General features: G+C 39.4%; 1 protein-coding gene across 1 annotated transcript in view; it reads left to right on the forward strand.

The window, feature by feature from the left end:
- Positions 1-358: 358 nt before the first annotated feature.
- The window catches only part of HCRTR2 (hypocretin receptor 2), a gene marked incomplete at both ends in the record, with an annotated part of 30775 nt that continues 4760 nt past the window's right edge, over positions 359-26373 (forward strand). Inside the window, 4 exons of the mRNA XM_084202385.1 lie at positions 359-587; positions 13624-13802; positions 15228-15471; positions 22728-22843. Coding sequence (XP_084058511.1) covers positions 359-587; positions 13624-13802; positions 15228-15471; positions 22728-22843 — 768 coding nt within the window. The remainder of the gene's footprint in view (positions 588-13623; positions 13803-15227; positions 15472-22727; positions 22844-26373) is intronic.

Consider the following 26373-nt stretch of genomic DNA (forward strand, 5'->3'; position numbering starts at 1 on the left):
GGACGTGACTTTCCCAGCGGGGGCGGGTGCACTCCGGCACCTGAGGCATGCAGCCTACCCCGACCAGCCTTTTCCACGACGGTGCAGGGGGTGAAGCCTCCCCCGCGGAGGCTGCACCCCTTGCCCGGTCGGGGAAAAGGCTCGTCAGGGCGGGTTGGGGACCGACGCGGATCCCCAGCCTGTTCCCGCATTGGCTCCCGTAAGTTCCCGCGTCATTTTTCTCCCCACACCCCGCTTTTCGCACTGGCAACCACAAGCCTCGATGGACGGGCGGGAGAAAGCTCGGATGCTCTGAGAGGGTCTGGGTTTGGGTTTGTTGGTTGTTGTTTTTCCTCCAGCCTCCGGAACACCACTAGGGATGTCCGGGATTCAACCAGAGGATGGTTCCCCTCCGTACAGGAATTGGACGAGTGGGTCGGAACTAAATGAAACGCGGGAGGCTCTTTTAACCCCTTCCTCCGACTACGATGATGAGGAGTTCCTGCGATATCTCTGGAAGGAGTATTTGCATCCCAAGGAATATGAATGGGCGCTGATCGCCGGCTACATCGTCGTATTCATTGTAGCTCTCGTTGGGAACGTCTTGGGTGAGTCGAGCTCCCCAAAACTTCCTTTTCTCCCTTCCCGAGATGGGTTTTGCACAGAGGGTGGCTGGAAACCAGGGTCGGTTTGGCACACCCCGCTGGAAAGGCGGCAGTCCCCAGCCGAGGGGGAAAGTTCGGGCTGCGCGGAAGGGGCCATAAATACCCACTCCCCCTGCGCGGGCGAGGGGCTGCGGCGACGGCCGCTGGCGTCCAGGGCCGGGCACGGGGAGCGGGCTGGCGGAGCGCACCGGGGCGGCCCGGCGGCGGAAAGCCGCGGCTGCCGCCCGGCTCCCGCCCCTGTCCCCCGGGCCGAGGTGCTGAACCCGCCCGGCACGGCGGCGGTTCCGCCTCGCAGCCCGCTCGGGAGGACGCTGCTCCCTCGCGGAGCCCCGGCCGGCTCCGGGATATCGAGCGCCGGGCGATTCTCCCGGACAGAGACAGGGACGCGGGCACCGGGACGGCGGTCCGGCCCGTGACGGGAGCCGGCGGGGTCCCCTCAGCCGCCGGCGGGCGCGGAACGCGGCTCCTTTCCCCCGCGGTCGGAGCGGAGCGGGGCCGTGGGGCGGGGGCGAGGCGGCCCCTCCCGGGCGCTCATTGAGAGAGCGAGGCGGGGCGGCGCCTCTCCCGGAGCCCGCCTTCTCCCGCTTCCATTCATCCTTGAAGGAGGCGGCGGGGCCCCGGCGCTGCTCGGCGGCCGCCTCGAAGGGAGCGGTAGGGGCGCTGGAGTGTGGCGGAGAGCTGAGGAGAGTGAAGGGAGGGAGGAGGAGAGGAGGGATGGGCTGTGGCGGCGGGCCGGAGCGGCAGGGGGGTCTGGCCGTCAGCAGCCCGCCCGCTGCCCCCCACCGCTCCTCTTCGCTCCCCCGAGCGCTCTGCCGCCCACGGCGGGAGCTCTCGCCGGGCTCTCGGAACAGGCGCCTGTGACGGTGCAGGGGAGGGCGGCCACGCGTGTGCACACACCCGCCCGGGGCGGCCGTGCCCCCGTCCCAAGGCGGCCGTGCCCCCGTCCCAAGGCGGCCGTGCCCCCACCCGGGTTGCAGGTGGCCGGGGGAGCGGAGCAGGCGCTGCCCTCAGCAGTTCTGCGTTTATGAATGGACGCGGTGTGGCCGCCGGCAGCCGGCTCCGGCAGGCGGACCCCTGAGCTGCGGTCAGGCCATTGGCATTCCCTGCGTCCATCCTGTGATGCTGCCGCGGACGGAGCGCGCTGGGCCCCGCCCCGCCATACGGGTCTTTCATTCATGTTTTTCAGAAGGAATTGTGCGTGTCAGGGCTGTCACTGCAAACTCTGCAGGCTTCCCGAAGTGAGATGCAAATGAGACTGCAGCCAAAGGCAATATTTTAAAGGCATTTTAAAAAATTTCAACGGATTGGTGATTGTGGGTTTTCTTTTAGTAATTCCGTAGCGTTGCCCTAAGTGCCTGTGAGCACGTTCGCTCAGTCCATTGCTCGGCAGCCAGCTTGATCGACAGTGTAAACATAATAACCCTGGCAAAGTGGCTTTATTTTAAACTAGGATAAAAGCTGTTCTTCATGATTTTGAGCAAAGACTATTTTAGGAGAACCACCTGTGCTTACCTATTATCCTTCACCAATACTGTGGACAAGCTTCAGAATGCTGTTCTCTCACCTGTAAAAATTCAAGGTCAAATCTTCAGCTCTGGGAGCTTTCGCCCTGTTTACATTTCCCCCTCTGAAGCCACGAGGAGAAAAGCTTTCCTCTCTGTATACTCACAAATAGAGATTATTTCATTATGGATGTGATGTGCAGCTGTTCTTTCCTTGCATTTGTGTGCATTAACTCTTTGCTTGGGATGGAAACTCTGCACCCACCTGGATTCCATCTTTTACAAAAGGTGGAATGTCCACCTTTTGTCCTCTGAAATCTCTCTCTCCAAGTTGTAGTACGTGGTAGCAAATCTCTGTCTTAAAATAGACAGAGAAGTAGCTGAACACCTTTCTGGCTACTCCTCTAAATCACAGTAAATTCAACAATAGGTCTTTCAGCTTTACAGCTGGACTCAATGATCTTAAAGGTCTTTTCCAACCCAAATGATTCTATGATCCTCCTCGAGCTGTTTGCTCCATATTGCTGGTTCTGTTCATGGAAGAATTGTTTGTGGTCTCTGCAGGTGCTTGGTAGCTGAACTGTCTCATCTTTATTCAAGAAAGCTCACACTGCACTGATTGCAGGCTCATGTGATTCTGAGGAGAGAAATGGATGTGGTCTAATGCTCTTTACAAAGACATTTTTGAGGAACTTTTCTACTACATGTGAAATCTGATGTAGAACAGTACACATGTTGGTATCTCTGAGAAACTGATTTCTGCTGCTTGAAAAATCCATATTCAAACTTAATCTGGGGTTTAGTCGTGGAGCTTCTCAATGAAGAGCAGGACTTCTAAAGAGCATTTTAGTGGCTACTAGTGCTTTACAGTATCATCCTTAATGCTTCATAGTATCATCCTTAATGATGCATTGAGTTCCTTTGCTTACATTTGCCCAGTGCTGCAGAGCTTGTGGCATGTGGAATCAATGCTTTGGTTCTATTTTTAACACATCCTATTCAAATAACACTTAAGTAACTGAGGAAAACCCTCCCTTTCCCTGTGTGGTGCTGAAAATTACATTTCTGCTTCTCATCTTGGTTTGTGCACTCACATGGGATAAGGAGAGTCACAGAAATTGTATCTGTGCAAGTGGATGGCACTGCACATTCCTTAGATATTAGTAATAAACTGGATTGAAGCATTCTGGCAGTTAATTAACAACCAAGGGTGGAATCAGAAGCTTGAACTTTGATTGACACGTATTGGGTTCTTGAGTGAGATACACAGCAGGAATTCCACTAATAATAACATACAACAAGGGCTGCTTTGCTATTTAGCTTTCAATTTAATTAGGAGACTTGACACAAACTGTCCAAGCTGCTTCACAAACCAGCTAAAGTGAAAAACATTAGTAAGTCTCTATTTGAATGCAGGTTTCAGTATTGCACACAGGGCTTCATGTCAATGATTCTCTTGTGTGTTTGGGTTGGCTGCTCATCAGGTATTTCAGTGTAAGTCAAGGAAAAGAACCAGATTTTAAGATGATTTTGTGATATATTTACATGAACATTAAGGGACTCTGAAATCTAGATGGCAATATGAATATGATGACATATCCTATTTTCTTCTTCACTTGGTCACTATTTATCACTAGAAGCAGAACAAGTGTGGAGGGTAAGGATTTTCTGTTTTGCAAATAAGACCAAAAATTTTCTTTACTACTGCAGATCAATGAAACTCTTGCAATTTCTTTGCACATCTAATGCAACATGTGGAACTTCTTAATGTAGAATGTATGTTGACTGTAAAGACCTCTTTCTTCTTATTTGAAAACAGGTCATTAAAAACATTGCTTGAAAATAGGAAACTAGATAATTAAAGAAGAAAAGGTATTTTTAGCATGTCTGGAGGTCTCTGGGTACTGATGCCATTCCAGGCTGATCAGTTGCAGCAGTTAATAACTGGAGTAAGACTACAAGGTAATGTACAACTACATATGTTTAACTCTGTTTATACCTATGAAGAATGCAAATGACCCTTGTTGAAGTTAATCATTCACGTGGGTCAGGATTTTTCTAATGAAATGGCTTCTCTCAGGGAACGTGCATTCATCAAAATGAAAATGTGCAGCAGAGATCACTTGGTTTGATCAAGGACTGAAGGCAAAACAAGCAACCTTCTGGCATCCCACCAGCTGGGCTGCTGGGGCTCTTGGCAGGCCTTCTCAGAGCTGGCAGGAGCTGCAGTCTTTAGCACATACAGCCTGCCAGTGCCCAGCTTGAAAGTCCTCAACACTGCTGGCTTCCAAGGGTAAGAGACCATGCAGTACATCAGTGAGAAGCCTCAGAAACTTTATTTACTCACACAGTTTGGTGATACTTGTTTTTCATTCCAGCTCAGAAAGAGATTGGGAGAGACTTACCCCTCCCTGGATAGATGTATTATTTATGATCTGTTTTACAGTAACTGCTAGTTTTGCTGAGATCTGTAAGAACCCAACTATGCTCCTTTCTTCAAAGAGTTCATAGTCTGACTCATAGAGTTCAACAGCCTCCATTTGATTTTTCTATGGCTAGAGCAGAAAAAATCAGTGTATGGCTCTAACACCAGAGTCCTGCTCAATGCCTATGAATAGGCAGCTCTCTCAAATGCTGCTCTGTTGTAATTTTAAAGATATCCAGTGAATACTGAGGCATACATGCCTGTGTTGGTAGAATTGGATGAGTCATGTATTCTCTTAAATGATCTTCATGAATCCTATTTTGTTGCTGTAGATGAGGCATATTTCATTTAATTACATTTTAGATTATTACATTTCATTTTTTTTTCAGATTCCTTGGGGAACCTGGCATTGAAAGACTTTGTTTGTAATATCAGCATGAGAGTCACCTTTATCTGTTGGATGAATAACTAGAATGGCTTTATCACTGTTAAGAAGACAGCACATAGGAAATGAGACAATATGTATATCTTTTTTCTACCTATGATAGAGAAAGAATGAGCTCAATTTATAGAAGAGTTTGAGTATCAACTGAAATACATTGGTATTTGCATAATATAGGGATTATTCACCATTTTTCAAAACAAAAAAAAATTGAAGGGTTTGGGTTTGGTTTTTTTGTTGTCTATAAAGCATATTTTATTTTTTATGTTTCATGTCAAATTTCTTTGTTTTCTTGGACATAAGCAGCTGACTTACTACCTGTCTCACAGGTGGAATGTGTCAGAAAAGAACTATGATGGACTGTTCCCCAGGGGAAGGGGTGCCAGGAGCTGAGGGCAGCAGCAAGGCTGGCAGGGCAGTGTACTCACCAACACAGTCCCACAGTGCCTGAGAGCTTGGTAGCTCTGAGGATGTTTACCAGGTCTCAGTCCTCCCAGAAACCACCAGACAAATCTATTCTGATGAAACAGGTCTGAGGTTAAGGCAGAAAATCAAGTCAGTGGATGAGTTTTACAATCAAATTCAGCAAGGCAAAACCATACTTGTAACCTGATCTTTGCCTGAGCTTAGTGTGAGAGCCTGAGCTTAAATGCAGCTCTGGGGCAAAAGGCTGACTCCCAAAAGAGTACTCCAAAACTCCAAAAGGTTTTTCCTAGTGCAACTCATGTTGCAGTGACTGATGGATGCTTTTTGAAGCATATTTTTTCAAAGTTGCACAGCATTTCAGCTGTGAAACACACCTTCATTTAAATGTCATGCAGCTTTCGACTGAATCAGCCAAGTGTGAAATCTTTTTATCATAGTGTCATATACAGTATGACATCTAAATTTCTGACTCTTCCACCTGTAATGGGAAGTGTAGATAAAGATTTTGTAGGCTTTATTTGTAATAATATCAATTATTATTATTAAACATCTTGTCAATCAGTATAGCCAGCTCTGCAGAGATGACTGGGTTTGCCAGTTAATACTGATAATGATTTGGGGGGTGGGGGCTGGGTATTTTAAACTAATCTGTCTGTCTTAATCAGTACAGTTAGATTAGGAAAACTCAGTGATGGAACATTTCACTTTCTCCAGAGCTGACAAAACCAGGCATTTTGGGCAGTCTGTTTTTATAGCATAGCTGATTCTCTGCTAATAACTTCCATTTCCATTAGATTGTTGAATGCCTAAGATTATGTAATGTGGCCGAGTTAGAAAATTATTCCTGTGCCAATTAGATGGTTGTGCTTTTACTCCTAGTTGTGATCCATAGAAATAAGCCTCCACTACACAAAATTCAGTTCTTGTTTTCTTTTCTAATGCCTTGATAAGCCAGTTCTTAAGTTGTAGAAGTGTGCCAGAGCACAGGAATAACCCAAACCCCACAACTCAACTCTTTGGTACAATAGAACACATGGTAGGTAGAAAACCTCAGAAAACATATTGCTGCAAGCAAGCTAGTTGCTGTGACCTGTTTTTTTATTTATGTAAATCCTCACTGTCTTTTGTGGGTGACAGTTCCCCACTAGTACATTCCAGTGAAGCTGATGTTCAACAAAATACTTTGGGATTTCATGTGTTCTGTGTTATTCAACTACATTTGTTACAGGTTTGGTATTTTTCCTGTGTGATGGAACCTACACATGCACACTTGTTTATGTGTGATACATAGGGGGTCTGACCTTGCCACCTGCTCCTTTTGTCATGCTTCTGAGAATTTCTTCGCACATGTTTGAACACATTTAGTGTTTCCTGTTGATGAGGAGCTATTGCCTCACTGGTAGGCCATGTAATTCCTTTGCTCAGAGTATTGTCTGTTTTTTTTAGTTGTCACATCATGTATTCAAGGACAGTTCTTATCTGCCAGGCATTGTTACCAGACACAGGGTTTTTTTTTTCAGTATTTCCTTTATAAAAACATTGTATAAAACAGTGTATTTTCTTTGTGCCATTCTTTCTATTACTTTTCAATGTAAGCCTGGTCTGATGTTGGTCTCCTTTCTTTCAGATAAGATTAGTTATGTAAAAATGAAGTAATGTGTGAGTTTGGAGCTTAATAGTGGATAAGAGATGGACAGCCTAAGGATTAGATAGCTCCCTATTCACAGAAGATATTGCTTTGTTTTAGATCTTTTGTTCTCACTGCTGGTTTCAAAAACCCCTAATTAAATATCCTGTGCAATTTAAAGTGCTTCTTTCCCCTTAATCAAGATCATCAATGAAATTATTGGTAGACTCATGATAGGCCTTCCTTAAATAAGCTTAGTCTTAGGCACCTAATTTTTAGACTTTTAAGTCAAAGCAGAAGAATCCTTAATCAGGAGTCATTCATGATGAAGGTAGTTTTAATGACAGCATTTTTCCTTCCAGCAGTATACATTCACTGTTTTCACAGGGGCTCTAGCTCTCCAGAATTCCCTTTGGTAGCACATCTACTTAGCCTTCCTTTCAACCTCGTGTTGCTTGACACCTCACCACTCAGATCTTGATTTGCAGCAGGTAATATCACCAAAAGAGAACAAGAGGAAGAATTCCATGTGGAGAACCAATTAATTATGAGGAGAAAACAATTGGGGGTGGGTGGGTTAGGAGATAGAGAATAAATAATATATAATTCAAAACTATTTATCCCATGTTTTGTCATTGGTTGTAAAATACTGTGGAAAAGTAAAGCTTTTTAGAAGCTTTCTGCCTAATGCATTTGGAGATGCTGATTACCAGGTCTTATAATCACAGCATCAGTTCCAAATAACTTCTGGATGACTATATTATGATATTTCAGTCAAACAGTTGTGAGACTGAATTACCAAAGCAAAATAAAATCATCGTAGTTTAGAATGAAATATGATAATTCTTTGTTTACTTCCATCTGGGATTTATTATTCATCAAAAATTAGATAAGAGATAAAGTCGTTCCTCTATATATGAAAATGTCAGTTATTGCTGGTTATGGAAATTACATTTCTATTTTGGCCAGGAAGTTGCACTGAAAGATGACCCACTGAATAAGAGGTTGACAAGACTTCTGGAGTGTAAGGGAAATGATTTAGGGTTGACAGGTAGAAAACAAATTGACAGCTGACCCAGGAATCCACCAGTGGAAGGGCTGCAGCACAGTGTTTAATATGCTCAGGACTGCATAAATCTTCCAGGAGGCAAGCAGCTGCACTTTGTACCAGATGGAGCCTTTTTATTGTTTTCATATTCAGCTTGAGATACAATGAGCTGTGCTAATTGATTAAACACCATTACAACCTCTAATTAAAATGCCTCAGGACACTAAACTACAGGGACTAAATTTGTACGTGAAAAATACCAATTTCACTATATTGTCACATTAGAGTTTTTTTTTCTTCAGGAATATGAGGTGAAGCTTTCTTGATGGATTTCTAATAGCAATCAATCTTAAATTTTAACTTTGATTTTAACCTTTTATTTTTTTGTCCATGTTGGGACTTTCCTGTGAGACTTTTTTGGGGAGTGGGAGATTGTCAGTGTTTGGAGGATGGGTCCAGAAAGCAGCTCCGTTATCACAGAACTGTCCTGGCTTATGGAGAGCCTCCACAAATTTTTCCAAAGGCTTTCAGCCTGGCGACTCCAGCTGGTTTCCGAGCCTTCACTGACACTGTGTGGAAGAGGTGGGAACGACAAGTGCTTCGCTTTTTGAAGCTCTGCTGAAGTCTGAAAAAAGTGAAGGGAAGTGTCCCCGGTGAGATGCAGGGTCTGGGGCAGTCTGAGAGCCATCAGAAAAACAGCTGCTCCTTGTGAAACCTGGCTGCCTGTTTGCACTCGCAGGAGCAGCTCTAACTCCCACTGGTTTTGTAAAAGCAAAACTATGGAAAGTAATGCGAGATATTGGACAGGTAATTAGGTTCCATTAGCAGGAGGGAAAATCATGCACAGCAGAAGTATGCTTCATAACGGCTTTTTTACATTTCTCTCCTTTCTAATCCTCTTTTCTTCAGTGTCTGTGTTAACACCACTTTCCCCACTTTCTTTCTCAGTCCCATTTATAGCTAGGAACATCAAAGGCTGCATAAAAGCTTTGCACATAATGTTAAATTGAAGTTTTATTAAATTATTTTTCTATTTCACAGATTTTTTGATGGAGGTCTAAAGAGCTTAGTTTGGGCCACTCTCCTGTGTTCCAAATAAACAGGCATCCTGTTAACACCATGGTATCTCTCAAGCTTTCTAGGAGGGCTGCTGCTGGCCTCATCTCCTATTTTATGATTTTTAAGTACTTTTTGGTAAAATACACTCCCAACTGAGAATCTTTACTACCTTTCTTATCCTTTCTTCTGTTCTTCAAGATAAGTGGAAATTCACAGCTCTCTGCTATTTCTGTTTGGGTAGGCAGATGGCATTTCACCTCCATGGAACTTTCTTTCCCTAGCATGTTACTTAAGTGTTTCTGTGTGAGCTGAGTGCTTCTCTGTAAAACTGACTGGGATGAAAGTGTGTAATTAAAGGAGCGTATAGAGTGGAGAGTAAATTAAATTCTTTTGTTCTGACACTTAACTAGCTGCACAATATTCAGTGGCATAGTTAAACTATTTTTCATGCCTATAAAATAGCAGGTTTTGAGCACAGGCTAGAGAATCTTTCTTGATGAGCTGCTAGAACACTATGAGTGAAGCTATTGTCCAAGACTACCGAGTAACCTTGGACTGTAGTAAACTCAGAAAGAGTGAGTCTGGAAGGAATGTATTCAACTAACTTTATGTCATTTAGGACTTATTTATGACTTTTTATCATTCTGTCCTATTCAAATAACTCATAGCAGATCCTCACAGCTTTTTAGCCTTGCACTGAAAGAAAACATTACCAATGCTTGTGGCAGGTTCAAAACAGTACTGCAAACAGCAGAGGGCAATGAGGGCAGAGAAAGCTAACTTGGTTTCAAAATACTTTCTCCTCAGAGGCTTTTTTTCACAAGCTCTCTCTTTTTCTTTTTTTCTTTTTTTTCTTTTTTTCTTAATACATTCATGGAATGAGTTTCTGGGATATTTAATTCTTATAGTAGTATGTAAATACTTATGTAAACTTAAAGCTCATTAAGGCACTCTTGTGCTATGTGCCATAAAAAGAATGGGAAATATTTTGTGCTGTGAAGAAGAGAAGAGGTCAAAAGGGGAAATATACAAGCATAAGCAGAGAAATATAAAGTAACAAATTATCTTGCATTTCTATGCTTGTAAGCTATCGGGCTTTTTCATCTTCTCAGTGCCTATCCCCACAGATTAGAATTCAAGGAAATTCAGGGTAGTTTCTGTGCCTTGGCTTTCCTGAACACTGCTACACCCTGAGTAGCAAGAGGCACAGTCTTTTATGTTACTCTGAGGAGCAGCAAATACTGAAGTTCATCTGAATTCCATCTGTGTCAAGCCAGTGGGATCTGGAAGGTTTAGTACACAACAGGGAATTAGGAGTCCAAGTTTCTCATTCTGTGTCTGATTTACTGTAGGGCCTTTAACAACTTCTGTTCTGCACTTCCCTTTCTTTGTGTCAGAGATGAAAATGGTAGTAATTCTTAAATCTCTGGGGTATCACAAGGTTTCATTTGCTCATACAGCCTTGAGCTCAACATGCAGAATGCTGTGAATTGATTTCTGATACAGCTGGCTGCCAGTGAGATTGACCTCATATTTGTCAATTTAATGGATTTGTTTTACCAGAAATAATGTTTATGTTCAGGTCTTTTTCACATGGACCAGCACAGGAATGGGAATAGGCCTGGTCAAAGACCAAACATATCTGCTTAAACCTTGCACCTTTAGGCACTGACATCCATGGCTGTAAATGATGTACTTGTCTGAACTGGGTAGAACACAAGACTGTTGAAACCATAATATGAGAAAAAAGTAGCCAAACTCCAAACTTTTACACAACTTTTTATTTAATTTTTGCCTGTTGATAAAAAGAATAAGTACAGAAAAACATTGCCACTTAGCATCCACTTCTGTCCAAGTAAAAGACAGGACCATACTTTCAATATGAATTGTGCTTAAGACAAAGAACCAGCCATAAGTAAATGTCCAAATCTTCCAATTTTTAGAGTTAAATATTAAAATTATCTAAAGTTAAATGGTTTTTTGCATTTTTTTCCCAGCATTTCCCAGCATTTCCAACTGCAAACAATGTTCCAGAGAGGCAGCAATGTCTTCGTTCCCTATTAGGTGCTGCCTCTGTACTATCAGACTGTAACTGTGGTAACCCCATGCACAAGTGACAGTGATAAAGCTCTGATTTGTTGTGTTGTAATTATCATGCATTGCTGTAGAAATAATTACTTTGGTAGGTACTTTAAATCTTCCAGATGGGAAGAAAATACAATCAGTATGATGTTTCATTTAAGCCTTTAATTTATAAGCCTTGCCTTTTAGGCATCTGAGGCCAAAACTAAAAAAACCTGAAATTCTGTATTCAGAAAGAAAACAATAGAAGAAATTTATAGTGCATTCTTTTCAAAACCAGTCCAAGAACAGTGAAGATCTTTGTGGAGAGCTTTTCATTTGCATTTATGACAGCATGAAACATATATAACAAAAATTAAATTGATACAAGCGAGAGAATCCAGAGCTATCTCTGCAACACATTAAAATATATGAAGAGCATATGTTGCATCACAACAGAGATTTTAGATGAACCTTGGAAGCCTATGTCTTAAGAAGACAATTAATAAAATCACCTGGTCTTAGAGAAACTGAAGGCCACCTCGCCTCTCCCTTTCTCTGTGTCCTAGTCTAAGTGTCTAAACATATCCCACATGAAGAGGTCCTGCAATCTCAGCTCCTGCCACTGCACTGGTAGGATCTTGAAAGTGTATTCTGCCAGTTTTGGTCACTGCACTCTCACCAGAAAGGTTCAATTCCATCTGAAAGTGTCCAGAAAGTAGCAACAAGGATGGTTGCAGAAGTTCGAGGAATGACTGAGAGTAAAAGATAAAGAGCTCTGAAGTTCTGAGGAAATATATAACAAAAATCCTTACATATGTGAAGCATTGCTGCAGGCAAATAAAACTCTTCCTCATTTCTGCCTATGTGCAGAAAAAAAAAGTATATAAATGGCAGCAAAATAAAAGTAGATTAGACATGAGAAGATTTTTTTTTATTTTAGAGAAGATAATGAAACAGTGCAACGCATTTAAGAGGTGTGTGGTATCTTCAAATGTAACACATTTTCAAATGTAAACTTGCCAACAGTTGCTTAGTTGTAGTCTTGCTGTAGTTCTGTTGCTCTGGAGACATAAGGCAAGATTTGTGGAATGAAGTCATATATTTTATGAGATCAACTGATACAGCTGGAAGATAGACAGAAGCTTTCAGGCGCATCATCCTTCATAGGATCTAAAGAAGCATCTGATCTCAAGAGCCTATGTGCCTTAAAGTCTGTGTAATTTTTTTCCAGCTGTTTTAAATATAAGAGGGTGGCTTAACTCTGGCAGATTCCATTTTAGACTTGGGCAACCTCTTGAGGACCTTTTTAGCTCAATTTTTTAACATTCTCTGATCTGTTTATTATATCTAAATTAAGCACTGTGCTATATCCTGACAGATTAGGAGACTTTGAATCTTCATCAGATGTGCATGATGGATGAATAATTGTTTGCAGGGAAGACCCTTTGATGTACAGTGAATTGTATTCTTGTCTTACAAAAAGTACTGTGGTGTTTCTGGAAAATTTTGGGCATCAGTTTTTAAAGATCTTCGGGTGAATGAATTTAAAAATGTAAATAATTCAAAAACTTTTGATTGCACCAGTCACTCAGGGTTTGACTTCTGAAATTATTTTTAAAATTACTTTTCTGCTACTTTCCTAGACTTAATTATGGTATTTTTAATTCAGCAGCTTATGAATTTAGTGTAGTGATTTTAAAGACTGATTTGCCTCATTTCTAAAAGTCTTTCAGTTTGAAAAAGGGTGACATAAAATATACAAAACAAGCTTTAAAGGCACATCTTATAAAGTGCCTGCTACATGCTGCTTTTGATCATCATCAAAAATGTAACATTTAATACAGCAAAAATTACTTTTATTAACTTAATTCAAATCAGTTACCCAGAAAATCGTTACAGATTCTCTGCAGATGCAATAGATGTATTAAATCCAGCAAAATATTTTATAAAATTATATTTGTACAGCTTACAAGATTCTGCATTGTAGTAATTGATTTAAGTACCATGCTATCATAAGAAAATAGATAAACATTTACAAGTATAGATGTGTATTGCTGTAGAGTAGGGCCAATGGCTGGAAAGAGAAATGAAGAAAGTTGCAGGAGTAGTTAGTGAAGATTAACTAGCAGAGAAGAAAGATGCTTTATATTTTGGATTATTTCCCACCCTGCAGTCTGTGGAAAGCTATTCTTTGTGTATCAAGAGTCTCTGTACATGAACTCTCTTGTTTCCTCTCTAAAAGAAAACACATGGTTCTTGCATATTCAGATATTCTGTGTTAAACAAAGGACACAAACATTTCCTTAATTCCACAAAGTCAAATGTCTTCCTCTTAAAGCATTTCCTAAGTCATTTCCATCTCACTAACTTGTCTTTCCAAATTCAGTTTGCCTTGCAGTGTGGAAGAATCACCACATGCGGACCGTTACCAACTATTTCATAGTGAATCTTTCCCTGGCTGACATTCTGGTCACCATTACTTGTCTTCCAGCAACTTTAGTTGTGGACATCACAGAGACGTGGTTCTTTGGGCAGACCCTCTGTAAAGTGATTCCCTACTTACAGGTATTATTTTTCTGTTTGTGTACACATTACCCATGGTATGAAAACCAGAAATGACAACAGCATCTTCCTAATATTTCTCATCCAATGGAAGTCCATACCTGATACTGAGTAGGTGTCTCAGAGTACATGCTGATGCCAAAAGACTGTTCCACTTGGGAATATGATTATGCATAATAAAGACTGGTTTTCATCCATCTGATTGTTGGACTTTGGCAATACATCTTTTGGGATATTTTTCTGATGCTCTTTGCTTCTTGTGATATTTTTCATGATTCAGAGGGGATGTAAAGCAATAAAAATATCTGTAAATAGAAATGAAGTCATTAATATTCTCTCTGTGTGGATTTGAACAGCTACACAAGCGTCCAGGACAGAGAATCCAACTTCTGAAGGCAGTATGGGCTTTTTTTATGTTTACTGAGTTTGTGTCAAAGTATCCAGGTTCACTGGGACTTGATTATTGCCTTAAGCAATAATTGCTTCTCATTTACTCATGGACTTAACTAGTTTTGAAAAAATTTGCAACAAAATGATTGATAAATACCTTTTCTAAGATAGGTGTATGGATGAACTGACTGGGTAAACTAGAATGACAAGTGCTTGGCTTTGTAGTCATTAAAATTCAGAAGAATTAAGCAGTACTCAGAATGTATGCAGATCATCAGCTCTGTGTCTCCAGCACAATTTATATTTGCAGAAGATATCTCGATGGCCAATGAACCATTTTGTCAAAGGCAAAGTTCTCCAGCAGCTATGAGCTCTACTCTTTCTTTTTTTTCAAAATCTCCATTCTAGTGGAAGAAAATCTGAAGAGTGAGTGATCGCCAAGTATACAAATTAAAACAATAAAACCAAAGTGATAGATTATTTCCTTTACTGAATAAAAGGTAAAATGTCTTAGTCTGCCTTAAGCTGATTGTTGTCAAGGTCTTTTCCATGAGAGCCTGAGTTTTATTTTTCTTGTAAAAATAAAAAGCAAAATGATGGCTCTGGTATGCTAATATAACATAGAAGACAACAAATAATTTTTTATACAAAGAAAAAAAGATAAAATTCACTGTCTAATGTTTTAAAAGGTTTTTCAGATAAAGTTTTATACATTCCCAGTGGATTAAATTTTCTATTTCAAAATTTGATTTTTTTTTGCAACACCTATTCTGTTTAGTTAGCATCTTGAAGTGTGGATTGTCTTGTGGATTCTAGTAGGAGTACAGCAGATGAGGATATCTGTTGTAATTCTGTAAGAAGTTATTTTAAAACGAGCCTTTTTTTCTGGGAGTTTGTTTAACAATTGCAGATAAAGAACTAACTAGGCTAAAAATATAAATAATTTTTAAAACTCTGGGGGGAAAGTATGATCAATAATTTTTGAAACTCTAGGTAAAACCCCACATTTATATTTATATAATATTTCTTTTTCTTTAGACAGTTTCAGTGTCTGTGTCTGTCCTAACACTCAGCTGCATTGCTTTGGATCGATGGTATGCAATTTGTCACCCTTTGATGTTCAAAAGCACAGCCAAGCGAGCAAGGAACAGCATTATAATTATCTGGATTGTGTCCTGCATCATAATGATTCCTCAGGCTATTGTTATGGAGTGCAGCAGTGTGTTCCCAGGATTAGCCAATAAAACCACCTTGTTCACAGTGTGTGATGAGCACTGGGGAGGTGAGTCTGTCATTGACCATACAAGCTGACTTCGTACAAAGTAATCAAAATATCAGGAGGTGTTAAATGAAGCAATCAAAATATCAGGAGATGTTAATACGAAGTCAAGTTGTATAAACATAACACAAAATGTCCTTGATTATATAAGCTTTCCAGGAACTATCATTTTTTCACATTTTGTGAAATTTCTGTGAATTTCTTTTGTGTTGTTGAGGCTTAAAATACATTTTAAATGAATTTTAAATGAATGTGGCTGACTAGTGCCTTGACCATATTAATGCTTCCCAGAGGGTAGAAATGATCCCACCCTTCAATGCCTATGCTTATATAATTCCATGACTGATGTATACTGAAGGCTGACAGACTTCAGTACTTAGCCTTAAGAAGTAAGCATGCAAGAACAGTTTTTCTTTTTACCTGATATTTTGCTCATTGCTGGAATTTGACTAGTGTTTATAGGTATCTCCTGGGAGTTCAATGCAAATTATCTGTCATTGCAGAATTTACAGAGATGTCATCAATATAGGGTAGTGAGTCTATCTAAAATTTGAAATTTGTCATGGACAAAATAATTTAAACAACCTTGTGAAAGTAATCAATTGCAAATTAGTCTATACAAGAAGTGTAACCCTGCACTTCCAGATTAACTTTGAATCTAGCATGTTCTGTGTCTCCCTGAAGCTGCAAGAAGCTGTAAGGATTGCCAGGGAGTAACTGCTTCTATTTTGTCTTCGTTCACAGCAAGTGGTGTGAGCCACCCACCCGAATAGTCTGGGCTCGACTCTGGTGGGCCTTGGCACACCTCCAATGCTAACAGAGTGCATGAGTTACATGCTGTGACTCTGACACTGGATATAATGGCCATCAGTAATACCATTATACACACAGGAAAATAAAGCCAAGTTTGCCAAAACACATAACTAAAAGGTGCCTGTTTAGCAGCCTTGAGTCCGGCTGAAACACAATCAGGTATTTTCCCAGAGCTATCTCTGTAGAGGAAGATTCCAGTCCTGTGAACAATTGTGATAGACTACAACTGGCTCACCTGTGCTTAATTATCATGATAAATTAGCTTAAACATCCTGAACTCCTGAGGACTCTCCCATGTGCTGTTCTGGTAGTTCCTTTCCTACTAACAGCTTTCACAGAGCCACCAGAGGATTAATGAGAAGACACTGGATATCACATTCCCTGCTCTTTATCTCCTTCATCCCAGTTAGTCCTCTGGGACTAGGCAAGGGGGCAGAGGTGGCCACTAGCTCTGTGGTACTTTCTGCTGACATAGGTGTGCTCTAAGTTTGTAGCTGAGAGGAAGCCTCTGTTAAGCTGTATTGTACTTAGTGTTTCATTGGACAGGACAAATCTGTTCTTTAGTTCTGGTGTTCCTCCTTCATCTGGGAAAAATTTTGTATCCCCTTCTGCTGCAGGATACTGCAGTAGTTATGTTTCTATTTTCTTTCACAGCATTCATTCCCAGTACAATTTTTGTCCGCTCATTTTGGCGTAGAAGCAATTATTCATGCCTTCATCACTTCAGGGTTAACTCTGCAGCAAAGATTCTTTTAATCTCAGCCTAAAAAAGGAAGTGGTTAATTAATTAGGAAGTCAAGAGAGCATTCCATCAGGGAATGAAATCTCAGAATTTCCAGATCTGTATTGGCCACTTTTTGACTCCCAATGGAAAAGTGTTGCTTTTGAACTACAGAGTCTGTAGTAGGTTTAGAAATATTTCAAACCGTGCCTCTTGCTCAGTTGTGCTGAAGTAGTTGCAGCCTGAGGTGAAGCACCCACTATACCAAAAAAAACCAAAAAGAAACAACCAACCCCAACTCCCATGTGCTTGCAAGACTCTCCTCCTATGGATTGTAGAGGTCTAAGTTTAAATCTACTGGTCTTCAGGTTAGGATGTGAGCCTTCACTTGGATGTTTGGAGAGACAGAGGGGATTATAATAAAGGCAAGTGTTTGTATATAGAATCTTTTTTTTTTTTGTGTCTGGCTTCAGAAAGGGACTACAAACACTCAAATTTTTAAAAATTATTACTTATATTGAGCATGAAAAGAATAATTTTATATTAAAAAGTTTTCTGAAATGGGAAACTTTTCACTCCACTGAAAGATAACAATCATATTTTTATCTTGCTGCCTTTTAAATGAATAATGCTTCTAATGGCCATGCACCAGCATTGCTAGTTATTCTGCTGGTGCATTTCAGATATCCTTAAAAAATCTCCATGTTCTAATAATAGCTCATCAGAGTAACTTGAAAGAAGAATCTTTATATGCATTAAATTATGAGCAGATTTCTCAAAATCATGTAATTGCCTAGTAAAAGTAGTGCTAACTGTATTTTGTCAATGAGGATTTTATATATATATATATATATATATATATATATATATATATATATATATAATATACACATCTCTTTCAGACTACAGAAAATAAAGTGTAATTTAAAAATAATTTCCGTTCTCTTGAAAGTTTCTAAGGTCTCTGAGTTAGTTCAAAGCATAGAATATACAGTTTTTCTACTGAAAAATAGGGTTTGAAATCATAAAGGCCCACAAAAAGAAGAACAAAAGAAAAGAGTAAGGCAGTGGTTTGAAAAGAGTGGAATATTTTTATTTCTTCTTCCAGCTTTAAGGCTGGAAGAAGAAATAAAAAGCTAATATTTTTAAAGAAAATAGCTACATTGTTGTTGGATTTTATTTTGCCTCTTTTGATTATGCAAATATAGAAGGTCAAAGAAAGAGCTATCTAGGAGGATGTTGAAGGAGAAAGAAATTAATGCTGCTACAAATAACCCATATTTTCAAAGAGAAAGTGAAGATGAAAATGTTGCATATACTCAAGAGACCCTGAGAAAGTCCTATAGGAAAGTCAATTTCGAGAAAGGGATTGTATTTTGGGTGTTTATCGCTTTGTTTAGAACTGCATACAATAAATGCTGTCTAAAATTACAGAACATGATAAAATCTTTGCAGAATATCATGTACACCATATGTTCTGAGGATGTTAAACTGTGAATGTTAAAGACTGGGACTACAAAAAGAGGATGCTTAATAACACTTTCCAAAGTGTTTTGGAAGTCTGCTGTAATTCTGGGACCCCAGGGCCATTGAAGCGTGAGGTGCTATGGAAAAGCAACTGAAAGCCAAGTCCAGGAAAATGTCAGAGATGCCAGGGCAGGAGACAACACTGTACCCTACACAGACTTAGGACCAGCTGCTGGAGACCATAAAAGTCTGATGAGTGTCTGGAGGGAAGGTCTGATCAGTGCTGTGACACTTGGGTTCCTCAGTGGTGAACAAATAGTCGCCACCCTGACTAATAAGATTTGAGCATGCTGCTGGAAAGCTGCCAGTGACTGCAAATGGAGCAATAGTTCAGCCTAAAACAGGGCTCAATTTCTTTATAATTGCTTCTGGCATTCCTGAATGTAAAATTCATTGCCAATTCTAGGCTGAGGGTTTTTCATCTTGAGTACTGTCTAATAACAATATTTTATTTGGGAATGCAGAAGGATCCAACATGTGACCCATGCAGGCTCACTTAAGGAGCCAGAGTTGGCCACAGCTCTATAATAGTCTGTAATTGCTGTGCTGAATTTGATGATAAAGTGCCAAAATAAAAGAAATGTATATTAAAATGAGTTCACCATGTGTCCAAGTCAGCTAAGTACATTGTCTTAGAGCTGTTCAAGAAGAGCGTGTTAGCCAAAGTGGATTAGCCAAGCCCTTTGCAAATGATAAAAAGAATATGGAGATAATTCTTTCCCAAAACTGCATGGCTGAATGGAAACAAAGGGAAGTGTTCCTTTTCCTCTTAGACTATTCATACAATAGTACAAAACCACATTGTCTTATTTCTGGAAAACAAATAGCTGGAAATTGTAGTACTACAAGCTTTATACATCCTGTTTATCAAAAAGTGTTCATAATTTAATGACAAACTCTTGGGATATTTTAATGTAGAAGGAAGTCAGAATATTTCAAATACTAACATTATGCTGGGTGTTATTGTAAGTTGATAACTCAAGCACAATATATTCAGTTTCAAGATGTAATTTTAGTATTAGCTAACCCTAAGTACTCTGACATAGGAACTTAGCTTGGAAGCACTGCATCATGTGGTTGTTTTTTTTTGTCCTGTGGGCACTCACTTCCTAACATCCCTAATTATTAAGCTTTATTTTAAAAAGATACCCTTTTAGTTGCATTGCTTCTCTGTGTTGGCAACTCCAGAAACTCATAGGTATCTTCCTGAGAGTAGGGAACCTGGGAACCCTACTGATGCTCAGCAAACTTGATAGCCCTGTTTTTCATTCTTAAGGAAGCTGTCAGGAGTACCAATTTTGTTAAGCACTATGGCTAAAGGGACTATTTCATTTGCTAGACATATCAAAATGTTTTGAGTGTTTATTTCAATTTGATTACATATGTTTATGTATACATGTATGTATATATGCATTTACACAAATAAAGTAAAATTCTGGCAAAAATCCAGAAGCCATAGTTTCAATCTACCAATTTCAGGCTGGAAGACCACATGGAGAGAGAAGCTTTAGAAAAATTTAAAATGTGTTTAATAACCCCTGAAGTAGACAGATGAAAGCTCATTTTAACATACTGATTCTTTATCAGGTGGGGTAATTACAGTGTATGAATGAAGCTGAGTAGGAATGCTGATCTGAATCCAGTCCAACCCCTATGACCACCTGTTTGCTTCATGTTTTATTCTCTCTTTTCAATAGACTAGCAGCCAGAGACATGAGAGTCATTGTTTTATTCTTAAAGTGGGTACTCCAGCTAAGAACAATCTCCCCCTATCCTGAGATCCATAGAAGGCAAGGACCCTTTTCTCCTCTTCTGCTTGGCAGTAAGAGTTTCAGCCATCCCAGTCAGGCAGGACTACAGACTGATTGATGTTTGCATTCAAGGAGCTTGGAACTCACTTGATAAATGAATAGTATCCTTAGCCAGCCCTCCTCCTTCTTGCTGCTGGGACTGTCAAACAGCTTTAAAGCTTTTCTTTGGCTTGAGAAGCTAAACAGAGTCATGTTTCTTAGGGAAAAGTTCTGCAAAGGGCTTTGCCCTGGGTGGAGGAGGGACAGGTTTCCTTTGATGTTTAGCAGCTGGCACTTTCCAGGTGGCTAAACTTCAAAGGCAAGTGTTAGGATCTTCCTCCAACCTGGTCCTCAGTTCTTTGTAGATAGCTAGGCTCATTTAATGTTTTACTTTGCTTGGAATGCTAAATTGGAAGTCATAAACTCCAGATGGCCTTTTAAATATCCACCGTCCTTCTACCTGAAAGGGGCCCGGCTGCCGGCAGAGCATTGATGAGGCAGGTGGCACCTCCTCCTGAGCAGCAAGAATGTACTTCCAGTTCTGACCTCCTGTGATCCCACTAAGTCACCTTACTCCAGTTGCTCCTTAATTTCTCCACCTGTGGAGCGTGCATGTCAATGCTTCCCTGGCTAGCAGGACTGCTGTGAGGCTGCATTTTCTGGAATGCAAAAGCAAGTTTGAGATCATCAATCAACATATAATCACAGGTTAATGCCAATTATAAAAAACCTGCCCCAACTGGCCTGGCTCCCCCAGGGACATTAAGAGTTAGCATCTGCAGCTGCTAGGTGGGAGCTGGTAAGCTGGTTTACTACAGGATCTTAGAGCAAGTAAGGAGTCAAATACTACTCAGCTGAATTTTTTGAACCCTGATCTATCAAAACTACAAAATATCAGTGGCAGCATCTCTATTACCTTTGCTGGGAATGAACATTGCTGTAGCAGATTTCTGTCTCCTTGATACTGAAGGTTTTCTGGGTGTACCAGCAGGTACTTTCAGGTCCAATGGCAAGTGTGAGATTACCTGAGTCTGAGTCTGCACTTGAGAGTGAGCCTGGAATTTACATTATGGTGTTCTCCTACCTGCTGTGAGAGTTGTGGGCAAGTCTTTGTATATCTTTGTCTGAACAAACTCTGAAATTCTCCTGGCATGCTTTTCTTTGATAGGGTCCACAGTCTCAGTCACTTTAACAGGCAGAAAATAATTTTGATGCCCCAAAGTTTTGATCTCATGCAAGTCTTTTTTTCCCCCCTCTTTTTTCTTTCTTTTTTTAATTTAAAAAACATTCAATACAGAATTTCACTTGCAGATCTTTTCATCCTGAAACATTTGGAAATTCTGGACATTGAAATAAAATTTCCTTCTTTATCCAAGATGCAATGCTTAGGATTACCTTGCAATTTAACTGTTCATGGGGTGCAGTTTTTCTTTTGCTATGTGTTGTTACTGTCCAAAATATTAATTCCTTTTCTGAGGCCATCCACAGATGTTAAGTTGTAATTAACACCAACAATTGGTAATAGCAAACTACATTTAATGTTACAAAATAGAAGACAAGTTTTCAGGCACCGCACCTTCTGGTGTAAACTACTGATGGAGCTTAAGATGCAACATTCTTAAAACTCAATACACTCACAGCACTTCTAAGATGTTTTCTCTAAGCAAATAACAATCATAAGTTGTCTTTTGAAAAGAGATACATGGGAAATTATAACACAGCACTATCAAACTCATTAGTGTTAAATCTGAGTTAAAAACCATCTTGGAGATTTCCTAGGTTTAAAGCACTTGAATGTATTGATTCTATTCTTAAAATTTAATAATAGTAATTAATTACTGCATCTTATTGACATATATTCTGCCACCAATTAGTGATTTATGAAATGTGTGTCCCTCCTCCCATCAGCATCCTGTAGTTTTCAGTTGCAGTCTTTGTAGGTGAGGGATTGTGCAGTTTACTCAGGGATACATAGCAGCTTTTGCAGAATTAAAACTAATGACACACAACCTTTCAATATGTCAAGGATGAGGTAGGTTGGATGATTATTTACTTATTTTTAGATAGCAAGATTTTCCACTTATAGATAACACTTCATTTTTAGATAACAGAATTAATCCATCACTGTTTTAACAAAAAGTAAAACTTCTTAACACTCCATAGGTAAAGTAATAATATGATAAGAAAGCAGTAATGTGATATAGGAGATCCTTGGGATTAAAAGAAGCATGTTTCTAATAGAATGTTTCTAGAAATTATTAAAAAACCAGTCTTGACCATAATATTATTTGGTACATCTTCCTGTTATGTTGAAAATTATGCATATCTATATGAATAATTTTCCTTAAGGTGATTTTGAAATGTATGTATATTCAAATGCACGTTTCCTATTTGAATTCTCTTTCCAGCTGAGGTTTACCCCAAAATGTATCACACATGCTTTTTTCTGGTGACATACATGGCACCACTGTGTCTTATGGTGTTGGCCTATTTGCAAATATTCCGGAAGCTGTGGTGTCGCCAGGTAAGTCACTGGCTCTGTTCAATTGCTCTCGCAGCTTTGTGCAGATTCCCACGTACAACCTCTTCCTTTATAAACTCCATTTTGTCACTTAGGACTTTGATTTCTCCATCCATGCAGGTATACAGCCACCTTGGAGAGGCATCGAGATGTATTGAAAAATGAAGGCAGCCGGAAAGTAAACTGCTTTCTCGTGTCTGTGAAGGGCTTTCTCTTAGAGAGGAAGAAAGCAAAAGGCATCAGAAAAATTGATCATAGGTAGAAGGAAAACCTCTCTCACTGTATCTGAAATGCTTGCCAAAATACCTTGGGTGACCTTATTTATACTGCTAAAATCTCCTGTAGCAGTCAAAATTTAAGATTGACCTTCTCATTTTGTTAGTTTTATTTTTATTTTTCTTTCTTAGGTTTATGGCAAGTCCAATCAGAACGAAATAAAAACTAGAAGGTCCATTTATCGGTACTGGGAGACTGGAATTGCCTGATGTGAAGCTGGGTGTTACCAATAACATTTTATGTGAATTGATGACAAATAATTGACACAATTTGTGAACACCTTTTTTTTTCAAGATTCAAATAAAAAGTACAGGAAAGAAAAGAAGAACACTAAACAAAACAAACAAAAAACCCACCAAGCAGACAAACACCATTTGATTTTGAGTGGCAAAATGACGTACATTTTTTTCAGGAATCTTAAAAAAATTACTTTGTGTGTATGAACTGTAATTTGTCATGCACCAGTCTATGGTGCTCTCTGATGCCTTCTGCTTTGTCTAGGATTTATCTATAGCTCTCCTCCACCACTAGCTGCCCTGTCATTCTAAAAAGGACAAAATACTCATCTTGTTGAAGAAATAATGCAAGATATTCCCTCTCAAGGGGCTCTAACATAGTTCATATGTTCATCAACATATGGGCATGAATCACTTCTCTCTCACCAGCATGTTTGATACCATCCAGTTCTGAGGCTGTCCTGGACAGGGGATAGTACCTGTCCCATCAGGAATATTTTTCATGCAATTCAAATTGATTCATTAGAGAAATCACAAATAGACTTCATATCTCTAAATATACATATGATAAAATTAAAAATAAAATCTTATACTGACAGAATATATCTCTCAAAAGTAACTCATGTACAGGCAATACCAAATCCACTTTAAGGCTTTTTGTTATCGTCCATAAGTCATAACAGCAATTTTTGTCACTTCTAATCAGATTAGGTTAAACCAGAATTGCTGTTTATCCTGCTTGTCAGCTTTAAATTATTATTTTTGCTTTTAATTTCTTAGGTTGATAAGATTAAATAACAAGATGGCTTGGAGATAAAATTTAACCATTACAGTTATGAGAGGACTCTTCTGCAGAGCAAAGGATTTCTTGCTTAGTTTTGTTTTTAAGTCCAGTCTAAACATAGTTCTAATACGCTCTGCCTTACCAAACCTGTCCTGTATCACCATAATCCTTCTCAACCTTCGCTTCTATAACCTTCTTTACAATCTGCCTACCCTCTCAAGCTCTTCATTAACTAAGTTAATGCAAAGCAGTTGTTCTTAATCTTCACATAGTTGAAATTGCTGGCTCAGATGCAGAGCAGAAGTTGAATGACTGAAAACCAACCTTTTTTTTGGGTTCCCCCACCTCCACTGCCCAGTTGTTTTAGCTGGGCTGTTTGTTCTTCACAATGTTCCTTCTCCCTATTCATCTTGCATGCTAGCAAGGTTAGGATGATCCTTTGTTTTTCAGTGACAAAAAGAGAAATTCTCCTACAGGCTTAGTGCTATCAGTGGTGCCAAATTACAGCTGTCTCTCTGCCCGGCCTAGATGATAGCACTACGTATAAGAGGCTGCATAAGTGAAATTAAAACCACTGCACATCTATTATCAGCTATGGCTTGGCTGCAGGCATCAGGCACTTTTCTAAGTGCAGCAGGTGTGCTGTAATCAGTCATGTAGTACAAATGAATGAAGTGCTCTAAATGTGTTCTTTGGTAACAGTTTCAATAAAAAATCATGCTGTTTACCAGAAATTCAGTTAAATACAGTGATCTTATTGCAAGGTACAATGAGCCTTTCAGATGTACATGATAGAAAAAACACAGCTAACAGTAGATGCTTTCTATGCCCTGCATTTTTTCTAAAGGTTATTTTTTAAAATGTAATGTGTTGTGCATGCAAATTTTCAGATGAAAAAGGGAAGACTGAATCACAAGTTATCATTGCCATGCTTTGTGTAATAGCTCTTAAAATTTCTGATTGTATAAATCAAGGAGATCTTTGAATTAAAGACTCACCTTTGTAAAGACTAGTACAATCATGCAAAAAATACTATAAATTTTGAGTAATTAATTTTAATTATTAGTAAGGAAGTAGTAATCTAGAAGCCTATGTTCTTGTGTGGATTTTAAGTAGATTAAAAATGTATTCTGTACAAACAGAACTGAATGAACTGAGTATGATGAAAAAGTTGATACACACTTTGTAATATCAAGTTCCTAATGCTTCAATTTTCTGATATCTGAATGCATTGACACTAAAGAACATTTGTATTAATAATTAGGAACTTCATTTTCTTTTTGGTAGTTGAAATACCCTCCCAATCTTTGCTGATACTACATTTGAGAGATTTTCTTTGGTTGTAAGCCCCTTGATAACTATCTGAGGGGGTAGAGAAAAGGTGCATAAGAAAGGAAAACTCTTAATTTTAGTACTTGTTTATTCACAGCTAATAGGCTTTTCATAAAATGTTGGAATTACACAAATGCTTCAAAATTATATCTCTGACTGATTTATTACTGACAAGCAGATATATGCATTATGCTCCCATGTGTACAGTTGTGTATACTTGTACATACTGAATGTGCATGCTTTTTAGCTTACTTTTATCTTTCTTAAATAAATACAAAATTTTCATAATTTTCTGGTCAGTTTGTCTGGGTAAGCCCCAATTAAAAAAAAAAAAGTTACAATAGACAATGTGAAGTTTTCAGATACTTTTGAAGTTGAAATACTTCTCATGAGATTAGTCACCCTTCACACAATTGCATTGCACATAAATAAAGCTGTATTTCTAGCTAAAAGCTTTTCACACTGTATGACATTGAACATATTATAAATGTTACTGTAATAGAGTTCTCTGAGAAAGTCCTTGACATCTGCAGTCTTTCACATTTTGCTGCAGGCAGGAAGCAATTTAGAAGAACTGAAGCAAAATTGTTTTACTTGGCTTGTCTTATGTGAGGGCTCAGAAAACAAAAACCTTTTTTTTTTTAATAGCATGGTCCTACATACAAGTCATTGCAACATGTGTCTTGGCACTTTTCCATGATTTCCCTCAGTTTAGAAGAACTTTGCAGAGAGATCCACACTTCAGCTGTGATTATTTCTTTAGCTACTTCACTATCATCTAGGCTGCATGTATGTAAATTTTATAGCACTTAAAGCTATGCAGGCTTTAAATCCTTGTTTTCCAGTACTGAAAAACTGTTTGGTATCTTATATTAGCAGCATATTAATGGGAAAAACTACTCTGC

This window comes from Fringilla coelebs (assembly GCF_963513975.1).
Source record: "Fringilla coelebs genome assembly, chromosome: 3".
NCBI classification, from domain to species: Eukaryota; Metazoa; Chordata; class Aves; order Passeriformes; family Fringillidae; genus Fringilla; species Fringilla coelebs.